Below are 15987 nucleotides of genomic sequence, written 5' to 3'. Positions count from 1 at the left end.
ATTTTCTTTTGCATCAGACCAATGGTAACATGGCTGTTACTGGGTCTTATTAAAATAATGACAAAGTTTTCAAAATATGCAGATGTACCAATTTTTAATTATAACGAACATAATAATGATTTTGCTTAATATAAAAATGTCTTGCATTTTAAATAGTTTTAATTGTACAGTAAAATTATACTTAGTAGTCTCGGAAGACTTTTTATGTTGTACAGCGATAATGGTGACAAACAAAAAGTAAAGATAGCCATGTTGGCCCATAATAAAAATAATTTTCAAGTCTATATTAGAATACCTTTATTACACCAACAAAAATATCATAAAATACTGTTAAGCTCCCGAGAACTCTTCATCAGGCTAAATAGTAAACAAAGAAGAATAAAAGGATGGGGGAAGGGGGCGGTAAAGCCATCTATGTCTTCATCTTTCTTTACATGAAGCGAGGGAGGGAGGAGATAGAGACATTCAAATGAAGTCCTGTAGGTATTATGCAGGGATCAGGTTGCAGTAAGGCCAACTGATTTCCCAGTTTGAGGACTACAAGAGCTGGGGTTTTGTTTTGTTTTGTTTTTTGTAGTCACAGAGGTGGAGAATCAACCATGCTTCTTGTTCCTAGCAGGCCTGCCTGCAATCTGATATCTGCATTGGACCTAAGGGGCCTCCTTGAAGGCTGTGAACACTCTAGTCGCCTACAGCAAAGTGTTTCCATTAGCCACACCTGGAGGGGACATGGGTTGATCTGCCAATCAATTGTGAAAACTCTTAGAAACTGAATTTTTAAAAATGCAAGCTGTTCCCACTAGGTTTTACAGTAAAAAGAGGTGGGGTTTGACTAGCATCATGTGTCCCCTTTTTCAGAAGAGAAAGGTGGAGACACACTGGAACCAGCAGAACAGTGAGTATGTTTCCACATATATTATCTCCTACCTCACTCCATTTTAAGAAAGATGCAGACAGAGATGGTTTTATCACCAGCCATCCCCCCCTTTTTTCTTTATTTACAGTGTAGCTGATGAACACTTATAGAGAACTCAAAAGCTTGCAAACTGTTTTATGATATTTTGGTTGACATAATGTATCGCCCCGGCCGTGGGGTGCTTCAAATTTAAGTTCAGTACCAAGGAATCAGTGAGACGGATTCAAAGTTTACTCACAAAGGAGATGTTTATTGAGTAATTTAGCGAGCACACAGGCATAGTCCATAACATAGAACGGGCTGCAAGGTCCTGGCATAGACTCTTGCAGTCTGAACACCAAACTGGGCTACATGGGTGCCTTTTATAGGGAAAATCTTGGCAAGGCACAATGGTGACGGAATACGTCATTAGCCGCTATCTTACATCAGATCATTGCATCTTGACAGGATACATGATTAGCTATGCTATATCAGACTAGGCATCAAAGCTTTCCTATGTCTAATAGGCTATGGCTACTATCTCACTATCTTTGAAGTATCACAGTCTCTTGATCTAGGGTGTCAAGGCACTTGATGGATTATCCTATCTACATGAGAGGACACTGTTCTGGTGTAAACAGGTCATCTTGACCTCTCTATGCCACTCTCCCTGGGCACATGTGCTACTGTTCCTTGACATGTGCGGCTCATTAGAGCTATCTGGATCAGCTTCAAGGCTACTATCCTTGAGAGTACATCAAATGGTTCTTCCCCAGCCCATTAGCCTCCTAGATAAGACACAGCTTGGTGTAGATTGTTTACCCATTGACCATTCCTTGACCCAATCTAACAAGCTGAACTTCTTGCAGGTGCTCAAAGTTGAGAAAAACATCATTATAAGCTTCCATTTGCAAATCTTAACCTCTTAAAGTATACATATAAAAATAGCCATACATATGCATTGCAACAATTACATGAATGCCCCAGGGACTACACATAATAAAGGATTTGCCATAATATGGTTTTTGGAATCAATATTGTGGGCGCATTACAGTATTTTAAAAATTCTTACCTACTCCATTTCTTGTTGTGCTTGCTACCAAACCTGTGGTATGATCTAGTTCAGGAGCACATATGCATTAAAAATCTTCCATGCATTCAGGTGTGTGCATAACCTCATGTAGAACACTGGTGAAAGTGTTGATCAGCTTTAGAAGGAGAAATTAATGGGTTTAGTTTTAGGTTTAGTCTACCTCTTCTTCCTGCCAGCAGCTGATTGATACATTTTTTTTCCTGACTCGCGCTGTGGATGTGTTTTGATGGACAGTTCCTCATCCAGGTAGAGATAAGTGCACAACACTTGGGTCAGGGCCACAAGTCACAGTAGTGGCTTCAATTTATTGTTGGGTAATAGTTAGTGCATTACTACAAGCTGCTTAACCCCGATCTTACATTAGTCATATTGTACACATAGTTGGTTTCTTGCCACTGAAGGTTTCTAAAGTTTAAAAAGTCCTGGTTAGCACAGGGTTTTCATATTGAACTTTTTGTGGTATGAACAGAGAAACAACATGGTTTATTTTGAGGTAATAATGGGTTTTATTCAACTCCTACTCAGAATAGACCCATAGAAATTAATGAACCTTTGTTAGTCATGTCTTAATTTCAATGAGTGTATTCTGCGCAGAGCTTGGAAAAGTTACTTTTTTAAAACTACAACTCCGATCAGCCCCAGCCAGGATGGCCACTGGATTGGGCTGATGGGAGTTGTAGTTCAAAAAAAGTAACTTTTCCAAGCTCTGATTCTGCATAGTGTTCTTTGAGTTGTATCCAACTAAGTCATACTCCATTAAAATAAATGGAGTTAAGTTATTTCAATGGGTCTGCTTTGAGTATGACTTAGTTGGATACAAGCTTTTGTAATTAATATAAAAAGTGAACCAATCCAAACAGTTTATCTCCAGGTTCACAACTTAAAATAGGAATATCAACACTCAGAGTTTTCTTGAAGCAGATTCTGAGAATTTCTAGTGAATAAATAATGCACTAAAATTGTCAGATGCTTATGTATACTTTACAAGTTGATTTATGAATTCTCACTTGCTATAAAAGAAATAAAACACTTTATAATATATTTTGTACTAAAAGGTGGACATCATCTACATTAAAGAGGAAAAATTATACTATTTATGAACTTGTTAGGATGTAACAATTATTGTAGATTCTGGACTGAAGGAGCAGTTTGTATTTCTTCAGTGAGTGACCATTCTAATACGTCACTAGAATTTAACAATATTTCTTCTGTGTTTTTTTACAGATAAAAGGGTAATGGATATCATTGCTCACCCAGATAATTATTTAGACAACATTTTCGCAGACTACTATGAAAAAGCTGCAAGCATGACTGACGTCTCCGCAAGCTACTTCCAAGAAGGGGCTCATATACGAGTGAATTTACTTAATAACAATATCCCCAAAGGTCCTTGTTCCCTGTGTGGAATGGGGAGTTCCAGAAGAGAAACAGTCTATGGTTGTCTTGAGTGCTCCTTTAATGGACAAAAGTTTGTACGACTACATGCTGTGCCTTGTTTTGACCTCTGGCACAAGAGAGTGAAGTAACATTTCCTACAAATGCATATGGGTTGGATCCAGCTTGAGTTAGTTGCACTGAATTCCCACTGAAATCAGTGGGGCTTAATTTAAGTTACATCTAGCTTTTCACTCTAACGTTAATGAGACCTAAAATTGATTTGGATCCAGCCCTGTATGTATACTGAGGTGCGATTGTGCCATAGAATTCCTAATGAGTTTTGAGTGCGAAAGCTTAAAATGTGGAGCCACAGGTGCTTTTCTTTCCTTCCATGTTTTTAAAGATATGTGAACAAGAACTTCATAGAATTACTTCCTGCATGTGATGTCTTTTTAGTTAATGCTTTCTAATTGCCTAATATGAAATAGCTAACATATACTTTTGAGTTAGAAACTCAAAACAGCATTTTTTAAAAAATCTAAAAATATTTAAACTGATGTATAGACGTAATTTGTGTATATGTAAAAGTAATTTGCAAACATTTGCTTTTGTCTAAAGACAAGAATGTGTTTCACCTTAACACCACCACGGTAAGACAGTGATGAAAATATATTATAAATATTTAATTGAAGTATCAGATTACGAACATGTTTGTGTTTGCTCAAGTTAAACAGAGAAATAAAAACTAAATGTTAGTATGACATAATGTTCCCATTTAAATTTGTCAGTGCCCCCATTGCATCTCTTTCCTTAGTCCGTATTTATAATTAATATAGAGCAGGATTAGTGTTTTTAAAATGTTAGATTTGCTATTGTTGGTGCCTTTTGATGTATTTGAAAATAATATTTTTTGTAATAAAGATATACCATTTTGAAATAAAAAGTCACATTATTTTTTTTTTACGTATCTGATGCAGTGTATTATTTACAGTCTAATATCACTAACACTTAGCCATTAGGTGTCAGTATCTACTACTGTGTTTAAAATTGCATGTTAAAATTGGCACTGCTGGGGCAGTCTAGAATTTCTGCTAAATATTTATCTACCAGTGCATTAGTAAAAATAGAAGGGATTAAACATCTGATTCTCTTTAGGTATGAATATAGTACAGCCACTGACCTTGGATTCCTTTGGTGAGACTTAATTTGCATTTAAGTTTTCTAAAAGCAATACATTTAGATCAGTAATACAAAACCTAACTCCTGTACTATTTACATGGCTATTTCCACACAGATGATACTTTGCTTTGCCCATATACTGCAGGAAATGGGAGAATGAAACATGGGTGCCGTATATAACATTTAGGAATATAGACAATGATGCCTATGAAAAAATATATTATTATACACATCTAAGCCTGAGAATAGTTGCATTCTGTTCTAGAACCATCCTCACGGCTCCTTTCAAGAAATCTAGGAAACAGATGTAAAACAGATTTCCCCCAACTGCAATTTAAGTGCAAATTAATCCTGGCCAAATTGGAACCCTACAGCAGGAACACATCCAGTAGTAAAATATCAGGCACACTGATGCAGCAATGGTAACTTGCACACAAAGGTTTGCTCTCTCATGCAGATCGTCTTGTGGAACTAATCACATGCATGCAAAACGAAGCTGCTGGCGTTCTACTTCTTAAGCTGTGCTGCACTGGTACTGTACATGTAACTGAACAAATTGGTTGGTACTGTTATCTGATAACATCAATCAACTGTTTTGGAGGAGAGCACCGAATCAATTTATGTGTGCGTTTGGGTGTGTGTGGGAGCCTGAGAGCACTCCTGGCCAAGCCAACAGTGCTGCTTGTTCAGCAAGTGCACATGATCTTTGCACTCAGGATTTTGATATTGATGCTTGAAAGATCACTATACTTCTTACAACAAATCCACCTTTTTCTAAAACTCATGCAAATTTATTTTTTATAAAAACATCTTTATTACACTACCAAGCGTTCAGTATTCAGAATCAAACACACTGTGTGGAGTGGAAAGGGATTTAAAAAAAATCTAGATCATTAAAAAAAAATCTACTCAGATTTAATTGTTCCAACAACAAATTATGGCTGAAGTCAATAAATTATGGTGAAATAAAATATTTGTACCAGTAGACTGGGATTTTGTGTGTGTACAAGTTTTGTATAGGATTAAAAGTCTTTATTTACAGACTACCTTGGTATGTGATTGCTGCTCTAATGGGCTATATGTCAAGGTGCTCATGGTCCCAAATATCTGAAAGACTGTCTTCTTCCCTACAGATCTTCTCAGGTGCTGAGATCAACAGAGGGGGCCCTTTTGGTAGTTCCGCCACCCTTGGAAATTTGGGGGAGGGTGGCCCAAGAGGGCATGCTGTCTTAGCCCCCAAGCTGTGGAACTCCCTCCCCACCGAGGGGCATCTGGCATCTTCATTGTACAACTTTTGGCGAATGCTGAAGAAGCAACTCTTTACCCTGGCCTTCAGCACCTGAGATGTATATTTTTAGGACCCACTGTATTTCTGTGATGTTTAAGTTGTTTTCAACTGCTTTTAATTATGTGTTTGGAATTGTTGTAACCCGCCAGCGCCACCACCACCACCACCACCCTATTACTACTTCTATGGGATTCTTTTCAGAATGTTAGCACACTCTGAAAAATGAAAGCAGATCCTCACTGGATTTTTTTTACAAATCTCAGATGTTCTCATTTGGCACCCCCAATCTACGCAAGGTGAATGGAATCAGTGGACAGGCCAAAATCAACTCTTGCCTTCTCATACAAATGACATGAGGAATTCTAACCTGTGACATCACACTTCAGTAGATAAATACTTTTGATGTACATACACCACTCCCCCTAAAGTTATTTTCCCTACTCCCAGCTACTGGTTCTCATATGTCTGCTTTAGTGAAAAAACACAGAAAACATCCAAATCATGTTGGGATGTGAAATAATCTAGGCGTTATCACATAAGTTCATAAGCTTGCTAACTTCATGTTGGCTGTGTACACACATAATGCTAAGCCATACCTTGTTCTAAACATGGTTTGTTCAACAAACCATCAATTACCTCACAGATAAGCAAAACAAGCTATGATCCCCCCCCCCAAAGTTTGGTATGTTTTCCAGCTGCTCTTATCTTCTGCCTGTGTAGCTTGGTGTCTGGGGTGGGGATGGCCAAAAAATAAAAATGGGTAAGTAAGGCTGTTGGGTTCAGACATAAGACCAAACCATAGTTGAAACAAGCCGCAGTTCATAAGCCAAGCACAAATCATGGTTTCACACTGTGGTTTGTGGCCAAAATAACAATAAAAACCCATGGTTAATCTACTGGGCTGGTTTTGTATGTTGCAGTTAACCATACTTTGGTTAAACAAACCATGGTTTAGCATAATGTGCGAACCAAGCCATTATGTGAAAGCATAAGCCTCAGTGCCATTAAAGGGTGGTTGGTGAAGCAGCTGAGGGGTAACTCTTCTTTGCTTCAAAAATTTAAAATGAATTTGAACCATGTGGGGAGAAAAGATGTCGGTATGGTAGGGGGGAGGGGAAGCAATTTGGAGCAAAAAACACCAAGCAGCAAAAGGATCTTGCATCCTTTGTCTCTGCCACTCCCCTGCTCAAAATTACTTCTGAAGCTGAATTGTACGTCCCATTAGGGAAATTACTTAGGGATGGAACATTAGCAACTACGTTGTCTGTATTTGGTATACCAGAAATGTTCTCCTTGTTAATACTTTGTTAATTCTTACACCTCTAATTCAGAGAGTTTCATAAAGATTACAAAGCATATGGAGTGCTCCCCTTTTCACTTTTATTTTTAATGGCACCGTTTATCAAATTCTAGTTACCTCTCAATAACAATTTTAAACTTGATAAAAACGTACAAAAATTTACCACAACAAACGTAACACAAAATGTTTTGTGACATAAAGAACTTCCATTTCAGAATGTATCAGTTAAAGCCATTAATCTAATGGACAAGTCCCAGAGAAATCAATGGGGCTGAAGATTATTATAAAGGTGTTCAGTTGGTTGTAAATGTAGTGCCAAATCCCCAGCTACGTCTTCATGTGTATTCTCAAAAATGTGGGCTTCTCAACAAGCAGGGTTTCACATTGACTTCCATGGGGTGGGCAATGATGTGACTGCAGCTGTGTCCCCTCCACTAAAGTGATGATTGTGGATGTCCTTGTGGGCATGGAGAGTCCTTGGGGAAGCTCTATGTGCACATGGAAGGAACTGCTAGACTGGACACTAAGGTCCATAAAACAGGAATGGGGAATGTGTGGTCTTCTAGTTGTTGTTGGACTACAACTCCCATCATTCCTGATCACTGGTTATGCTGTCTAGGAGTGATGGCAGCAGGAGTCCAACAAGATCAGAAGTGCTAAAAATTCCCCATTCCTGCCACACAGACTTTATAGCAATGTTCTGTTACAGTTCATCATGGTGGTAGACGTTATATTCCTTGGCAGATATGAAGCCATCTCCATCGTGGTCATTCCTTTTAAATATATCAACCAAAACATTCTCATGAACAGATGGGTCACGTTTCTTGCCATCTCTTTCAAATTCCTTCTTCAAATAATAGTCTAACTGAAGAACCAAAAAACACACACAGAATTATCTCAAACTTTGTTATCTTAGTACAGTAAAGCTAATATATTTGCAATTATGTTAAGTTAGGCGGCAATCCCATACACGACTACTTGGGAGTAATCTTGACTGAAGTCAGTGGGGCTTACGTCTGAGTGCACAAGTATAGGATTGCACTATCAACAAAGCTGAAAGATGGTAGGATTGAAAATCAATGAACACATGGCAAAAGGTTAGATTGCAATCCTAAGAATGGGAAGGGACAAAAACTGATGGTGGCTGAACTACTTCATTCTAAGTCCCATTGGGTTTCTACCGGCAGGGCAGAAGTGAAGTCAAAGGAGTGCTCTTGCGTTCCTCCCTCCTCCCTTTTCAACTGTTGTTGCTCCCACTGAGAACAATGGGAAGGAAATTCTCAGTTTGGGGGCACATCAGGGGACTGAGATGGCTTTGGATCCAAGTTGCTTCTAAGTGCCCCCCAGCACACTCCTTTTGGCCCTACCAATGTCAGAGCTGACATCAGTTTGGCCAGGGCACTAGAGGTTTGTTTGGTGCAGGGAATAAGGAACCAACATAGGATCCTCCTCTTCAGTGTCAGAGAATGATATATGCTATATCCTATGGCCCCTGGGACACCTTTGCAAGGGCCACAAGATTGCACTGTAAGTGGTCAGATCACATATGTTGGAACTAGTAGCTCATGGCCCAAGACTTGACTGATTTTTCTGCTGGGCCGTGAATGTGGAAGGAATCTAAGGAGTGCCATTGTTAAAATTAGGGAGGTTCTTACTGGTGAGGAAGTGAAGAGGAACTCTCTGCTGGGATAACATACAACAATAACACAGGCAGCTCACAAAGATAAAATGATAAAGTACAAAATTAAAAACATCATAAAAACAGCTGCTGCATAAAGATTTCTAGCAAAGAGAGACCTAAAACCAACTTTTACTAAAACATACCATAAGCAACCAGATTTTTCAGATCACAGTTTAAAAATGAATGTGAGAACAAGGTCTTCATGTGATACCGAAAAGACCATACAGAAGGCACCAGGCAAGCCTCGCTGAGGAGGCTACTCTATAGTTAAGATGCCATTGCTAAGAGGATGCTTTTGGTACAGACAACCATCACTACCATTATTTTCCTGGCTTCCCTCACTGGTAAGAGCAGCTCATCTACCTTCATCTAAAAGGAAGGTAAATGGGAAAGGCTGTGTGTGTGTGCATAAAAATTAATATTATATATTTGTGACAACATGGGAACACAACCAGGTTAGCACTACTTCCGCCAGAATCCTGTCCATGCCTCCCAGAGAGTCACAAAGAGTGGAGTGAAGGTCAAGTTCTAGGAAAGAGGTGGTGATTCCAGGGTGACAACACTCTGTTGACCTATGGAAAGGTGATGGTTGCTTTTTGCCTATACACTGATAGCAAACAATAGTCAAAATTAACACTGTTTGCTCTTCTTGAAATATCAGGCCACAGAAGTGTACGTATTAAATCAAACCGTTAGCAGAAATGGTGTTAGCAGAAAGAGAACAAGAACAGATTTGAAAATGAAGCCTCTATATTTCAATTTTGTCTTGGTGCTAGATTAAAAACAACCATAAAGACAGCTTATAAACAAATAAGGGCAGATGAAACAAAAAGTTGCTGTAATGGGGAGTTTCACAATATGACTCATGTTACCTCATGTCTGGAGAGTTTTTTGTCATTATCCAAGTCTATTTGAGAAAATGCTTCAACGCTGCGGGGTCCTTTTGTTACTGCATACAGTTCAATCTCAAAGATCAATGTTGCATTCGGTGGAATCTTTGCGGGTTCTAAGAATGTAACAAGAGAGTTTCAGGAACTCTGCGTACACACAGATGACAGATAATGTTAGCCACAAACAACAGTATTTCTATGGCTATTTAGGAATGTGTTAATGATGAACTCTAATATTTGATTTTTAAAAATTGGATCTGGAATGTACTGTGTTGAACTACTCTAAATCTGAGGCTGTCCTCTTGATCTTTAGGGGCAAAATACAGCTGGATCTTCCACTGTACACACCCACTTTAATGGTTGCTGGAGAAGAGCATGTACCCAATAGGGGTGTGCAACAGAATTCCCAGGTGGATTGTGCCCTAAGTATATTGTCATGCCATTCTAAAATAGTAAAATCATTCACAAAAAACAGCTCCTCCAAGTTGGATCAAGAATTTTCAGGAAGCTTCTTGATAAACCTAGTAGTTGCTGCTTCAGCAGAGGGTGTCTGTTGTGCCTGGGGTGAGGAATGGTGAGCAGAAGAATGGGATGCCTTACATGGTCAGTGCCACTCTTGCTTCCTTGGACATACCACAGTGGCCCAGAGCTTGCCTTCATCCAATTGGCAGTGCCAGTTGGTCTTTGATGGGTGGGGCCTCAGGGCAGACCAGAGGAGAACTTCATCCCTCTAGTCTGTTCAGGAGCTATACATTCAGCACTCCATTTTCCTCAAGTGTGTGAGAAAGTTCCTTGATACACATGAAATATCTAACCAATCAGAATACTGAACATCCAATCATGACCCTGAACATTCTATAACAAAGAAAGCATACTTGAAATATGCTTTTCAGAGTACAGGGAAGGCTGTTCAAGGATAATAACGCCTCAGTTTGAAGGAAGAAAATGTACTTTATTATTTATTTATTATTTAATTTATATCTTTAAAAAAAATCCATGAGTATCTACTTGATTAATATAACATATTGTATCAAAATTGATATAAACATTTAGCAGATTTTGAGAAAGAAAATGTACTGACAATAATGAAGCTTCCAAAGGCAGTCCAAATCAAGTATTTGGCAAGCCATGCACATGCAGTTTATAAGTAAAGAACCGGGGAACTCATCTGAAATTACCAAGACCAAAATTATAGCAGGTTCAAGCCAAAGCTCAATGACAGAGCACATGCTTTGCATGCAGAAGGTCACAGGTTCGATCTCTGACATTTCCAGGTACAGCTGGGAAGGACTCTTGGCTGTAACCCTAAAAAGCCACTGTCAATCAATGTCCACAGTACTGATCTACACAGATCACTGATCTGCCTCAGGGAGCTGCATATGGTCCTGGAATTTATTTTTGAGCTTCCATGCACTGAAAGCTAACAGTTACAACAGAAATCTTCTCCATAAACAAAGGGAAATCAAATGTCATATGAAGAAGACTCAATAAATAAAGGTGCAGTTATAACCTAAAGGCTAAGACAGTCCTGCACATCTTGTGACCCACTAAACTGAACAGGACTCCCCAGCCATATATTGTGGCCTGTCAAGTGTTATCTCTATATGTGTGTGGTCGTTAAACATAACTGATGGGGTGTATCTAATAGGTCACAAGTTGCCCAAGGCTGGTCCAAGAGATCTTTTCTCTTAAAAATGTTTAGTTAAAACCCCCAACACATACAGCAGCAACATACAGTTTATATTTTGAAACGACTCAGTTTCTAGATTTAGTAGCTAAACTTAAAACAAACAAAAAGGATTCAGACACAAGCAGTTTTGAGAACAATACATACCACAGGAACCAGCATGAAAAGTTATAGAAAGCCACATGCATTCTTGGCATTCAAAATTAGTGCCATCTTTTGCAGCATGCTCAAACTATGCTCTGACAGAAAATAAGCATGTTGGGAGGGGGATCTCCTTCAACTGCAGCCTAAAACAGTCATAGTTAGTGTTCAGCAATCATGCAATGCTCATTGAGAATACCTGTTGACAAATAAAAGTATGTTAATTTGGTTGTGGTACTAATGCCAAATTTATCACTCACTTCTGTAGACTATGAATCACAGGTGAAGTTGGCCTACAAAGGTGTTATGCATGTCAAACACCAAGTCACAATAACTCAACAGCTGGGTATGTTTAAAGTATCATGGGTTCCAATTAACATTAAAAAGACACAGGTTCCAACCCAAAACCGTTAGTTGGGACTAAGTCTATTTGGAATAAGTCAGTCTCAATTATAAGTTACAATGAGACTTAGTCCTAACTAACTTTAGCTGGATTGGGGCCATCATGAAGGCTTAATCAAAACCTGAAAGATCGTCTTACCACTTACCGTATATACCCAGTCAATCACTGCAGGTGAGGGTGTCCTATGGATACCATCTTATCAAGAGGTCCATTCCACACAACATAGATGCGGGCCTTTAGTGTAGTGGCACCTACCCTTTGGAATTCACTCCCCTGAAATATTAGACAAGTGCCGTCTCTTATCTTTTCAGTGCCTATTGAAGACCTTCCTCTTTCAACAAGCCTTTTAAGTAGTGATCTTATCCCAGGCTGAATCTGTGTTGTAATTGCTTTTAAAGATATTTTTAAAGTTTTTTTAAAAGATGTTTAGTTTTAATATGTTGTAAAAGTATTTTGTTTTAAAGATGTTTTAAAGTGCTTTTAGTGTTTTTGTTTGCCACCCTGGGCTCCTTCTGGGAGGAAGGGCAGAACAGCAAGACGGAGGCGCTGTGGGTTGGTGGTTCCCGAGTTCAGACAATTGGTCAGTTGCCTGCTTTGGATGGGGTTGTACTCCCTCTGAAAGAGCAGGTCTGTAGGCTGTGTGTGCTCCTAGATCCATCTTTGTCGCTAGAGGCCCAAGTGACCTCAGTGGCTAGGAGTGCCTTTTACCAGCTTCACCTGGTAAGACAGCTGTGGCCATTTCTGGACCAGGATAGCCTGACCACTGTTGTCTATGCACTGATAATTTCCAGGCTGGATTACTGTAATGCGCTCTATGTGGGGCTGCCCTTGAGGTTGATCCGGAAGCTGCAGCTGGTGCAAAATGCGGTGGCAAGACTGCTCACTGGGGCACAGTATTGCCAACATGTCACCCTGCTGCTGAAAGAATTGCACTGGCTGCCCATTTGCTACTGGGCCAAGATCAAGGTTCTAGTTTTGGTGTACAAAGCCCTATACAGCTTGGGACCAGGATACCTGAAAGACCGTCTTAACCCTTATATACCCAGTTGATCACTGAGCTCTGCAGGTGAGGGCCTCCTGCAGATACCATCTTATCAGGAGGTTCGTTCTGCACGGCATAGGAAACAGACCTTTCATGTGGCGACACCTACTCTGTGGAACTCCCTCCCCTTAAATATTAGACAGGCGCCATCTCTGTTATCTTTTCGGCACCTACTGAAGACCTTCCTCTTTCAACAAGCCTTTTAAGTTGAGACTTTATCCCAGTCTGCTTCTGTGTTGGCATATGCTTTTAAACCTTTTTTTAAAACAATGTTTTTAAACCTTTTTTTAACAAAAATGTCTTCAAAGCTTTTTTAAAACATGTTTTTAAAGTTGTTTTGCTTTAATGTATTTTAAGGCCTGTTTTTATGATGTTTTAAAGTGTTTTTAGTGGTTTTGTTTTGCCGCCCTGGGCTCTTGCAGGGAGGAAGGGCAGGATATAAATCAAATAATAAAAATAAAACCAATAAATATAAATTTAATTAATTGTCACCATCATCAGTGGAACTCTAGCAGACAGATAGATTATCTCTATCTCTTGGAGCTGCCTCTCTCCACAGCCTAATCTTCTCAATGGAACCCAGAAACAGGAAGCTGAAGGGCCAGGCTCCACTAGGCATGGTCTGAAACACAGGCTCAATTCAGATATAATTGTAGAGGTTCCTTGGAAAGCCCCTAGTCTTGTGTGCTCCCTCCTCCCCTTGCACATGGGTACCCTTCCCGTTCCTGGATTTTGCTAATCTGTTTGCTGTCATGTCCAAAATGACAGATGATAGGTAACATCCTATGTAAAAAGCCACACAGATTGATGGTACTATAACAACAATGCAATTTTTCACTTTAAGTCTGGCAACATTCACACGAGGCAAAGTTAAGCATAAAAGTACTATACCGGAATTAAATGCCAGCAGCAATTTATCAGTGTCACAGCCATTACAAAGTGCTAGTGAATAAGTAAAATGGAGAGAAGAAGATGGAAATGTTGAAACAAATTAGATAAATATTGGTTTCCAAGAGCAATATGATTGTGAACCAATAAATATGCTTGTAAATCAACACTCCTTCTCTACATTTTAGATGGAGTGATATAAAGTAGAGAGAATGGGTATTAGCCTTAATATGTAGCCTTGTTTTACCATAACCGTGCTCTCCATAGGCGAATGAAGGAGGTATGATCACTTTCCGTTTCTCTCCAGGACACATATTTAGCATTGCAATATCTAAGCCTTTAATTACTTGTCCAACACCAAGGACAAACCATTTCGGATGGCCATCATTTTGTGTGCGACTACAAAGAAATATTAAAAAGAGACACTTCAAATTTTACCATTTTAAGAAACAAGTTTAATATATAAGCACAGCATTGTTTTTGGTGAGCGTTAATTAGTGCTTTTAATAAAGTACTCCTGCTGAGTGCAACTGACTTTAAAACATTGCTTTCATGTTCAAGATTCACCTTGCCTTTCTGTTTATTATATCCTCCCCCAGCATGAAAATGGTCAAATGATCAACTCGCTGGTGCTGTTTATGGAATCCAGGTTCCCTCCACACAGGTACTTTCATTTGAGATAAGCACCTGTGGTAGCCTCTCCAGGCCACAGCATGCTATGCAAAGGGGCCAACAGCAGATTCACTGCCCTGTTGACAGCATAACACTTATCTGCTCTTAATGAAACACAGCTGAGATATACTGCGGAGAGCAGGAAACTGCAAGTGTACCAGCTCTAGTGGAGAAACTCCATTGTACCAGTTGTGCATTATCTACAATTGTACTGAATCCAGGGACTCTAGTAGCATAGCCCCATACCTCAAGATCAGGACAGCAGATGTCAAACTAAGTACAGAGGACTCCTAATGAAGATAGGAGTCATTCTGGTATTCTGGATCTTGCCCTAAGGAGTGTATGCTATAGTTCAGGAGGAAAAAAAACTGATATAGGTGTCCCCAGTAGTGGTGCGTGTGGTGGGCCAGAGCCACCCTTCCGACATCAGCATGCGACAGCGCTAAGGCACCGTGGTGACGAGGTTGGAACCACTGCCACCACCAATCCTCTTTGCAACCCCAGCCCAGCCCCATCCAGGAGAGCAGCAGTGATGCCAATGTCGGAATGGTCTACCACACACCCCACTACTGTCCCATTGCTCTCTCTTGCACAGCTCAAAATAGGGAGGGAAGGCTCAGGATTAATTTGATCACGATAAGTGATGAGCATTTGAAGTAGGTAAGACTCCTTAAGGAGCTCCGTGCATATTTAGGCATATGCTCACTAGGGCTAAAGGGTCACTTTCCACATGCCTCCTTTAGAACATGATGGAAGTGGCCCTTTGACCCATATGTTAGACATACATGTAAAACACATACATGCATAGCACATACATACATGTTATTAAACAATGCTCAGCGCATCTGTGATTTTCTGGAAACACGTACTACAAATCTCCAAGGCTGCAGTAAACCCCATTAAAGGCAGTAGGATTTACTTCCTAGCAAACTTGTCTAGGAATGGAGTACAATGCACAACTTAAGTTAACTTTGGAAACCAACCATTCAAGTTGCTCAAAGATTTTTTTAAAAAACCGTCAAAGTACTGCTTAGGGTGTTTTATTTGTACGTTGTAGGCGGAGTCCCACAGAAAGTTTTGGACTGACTTACCTGCAATAAAACTTGGATTTATCACTGGCCAAGTACCCGTCATAATGGGCATTAAGCATATCCCCCTTCTTGCTCTTTGGCTGGCAGTTTTCGGGGACATGTATGACGTCTACTTGGACTTCGTCTGTAGATGCACCCTCTTTCTTCTGCCCGTCTGCCTGAAGGGTCACAAGAGCGAAAACCTGCAGGAAAAAACACAGCCTCTTTCCAAACCGCATAGCTGCTGAAGTACTCCGCCGTGCGCGCACCGAGCCCAACATCAGAATCTGCCTCGCTCCTTGCCGGGGTTGCGTGGCACTGGCATTGTTCGACGTCACGCCAGCCGACGGGGGCGTGGCCAAGGGCTACGCCAGATGCAGC

At 40.0% G+C, this 15987-nt stretch overlaps 2 protein-coding genes across 4 annotated transcripts in view; one reads left to right on the top strand and one right to left on the bottom strand.

The window, feature by feature from the left end:
- PJVK (pejvakin) overlaps positions 1-3852 on the top strand; it is a 19366-nt gene extending 15514 nt beyond the window's left edge. For all 3 annotated transcript variants that reach the window (XM_061608365.1, XM_061608367.1, XM_061608366.1), the window contains one exon: positions 3213-3852. In XM_061608365.1, coding sequence (XP_061464349.1) covers positions 3213-3514 — 302 coding nt within the window. In that variant the 3' untranslated portion in view covers positions 3515-3852. The remainder of the gene's footprint in view (positions 1-3212) is intronic.
- On the bottom strand, positions 1200-15961 carry FKBP7 (FKBP prolyl isomerase 7). The gene is made up of 4 exons (XM_061608375.1): positions 15628-15961; positions 14112-14263; positions 9686-9819; positions 1200-7997 (listed from the first exon to the last, which is right to left on the bottom strand). Exons 1-4 carry the CDS (start codon positions 15885-15887, stop codon positions 7836-7838), a joined length of 708 nt encoding a protein of 235 aa, XP_061464359.1. The 5' UTR covers positions 15888-15961; the 3' UTR covers positions 1200-7835.
- Positions 15962-15987: the final 26 nt, after the last annotated feature.

The sequence above is a fragment of the Rhineura floridana genome, chromosome 2 (assembly GCF_030035675.1).
Source record: "Rhineura floridana isolate rRhiFlo1 chromosome 2, rRhiFlo1.hap2, whole genome shotgun sequence".
Classification (NCBI taxonomy): domain Eukaryota; kingdom Metazoa; phylum Chordata; class Lepidosauria; order Squamata; family Rhineuridae; genus Rhineura; species Rhineura floridana.
This window is presented reverse-complemented; position numbering and strand designations above follow the sequence as displayed.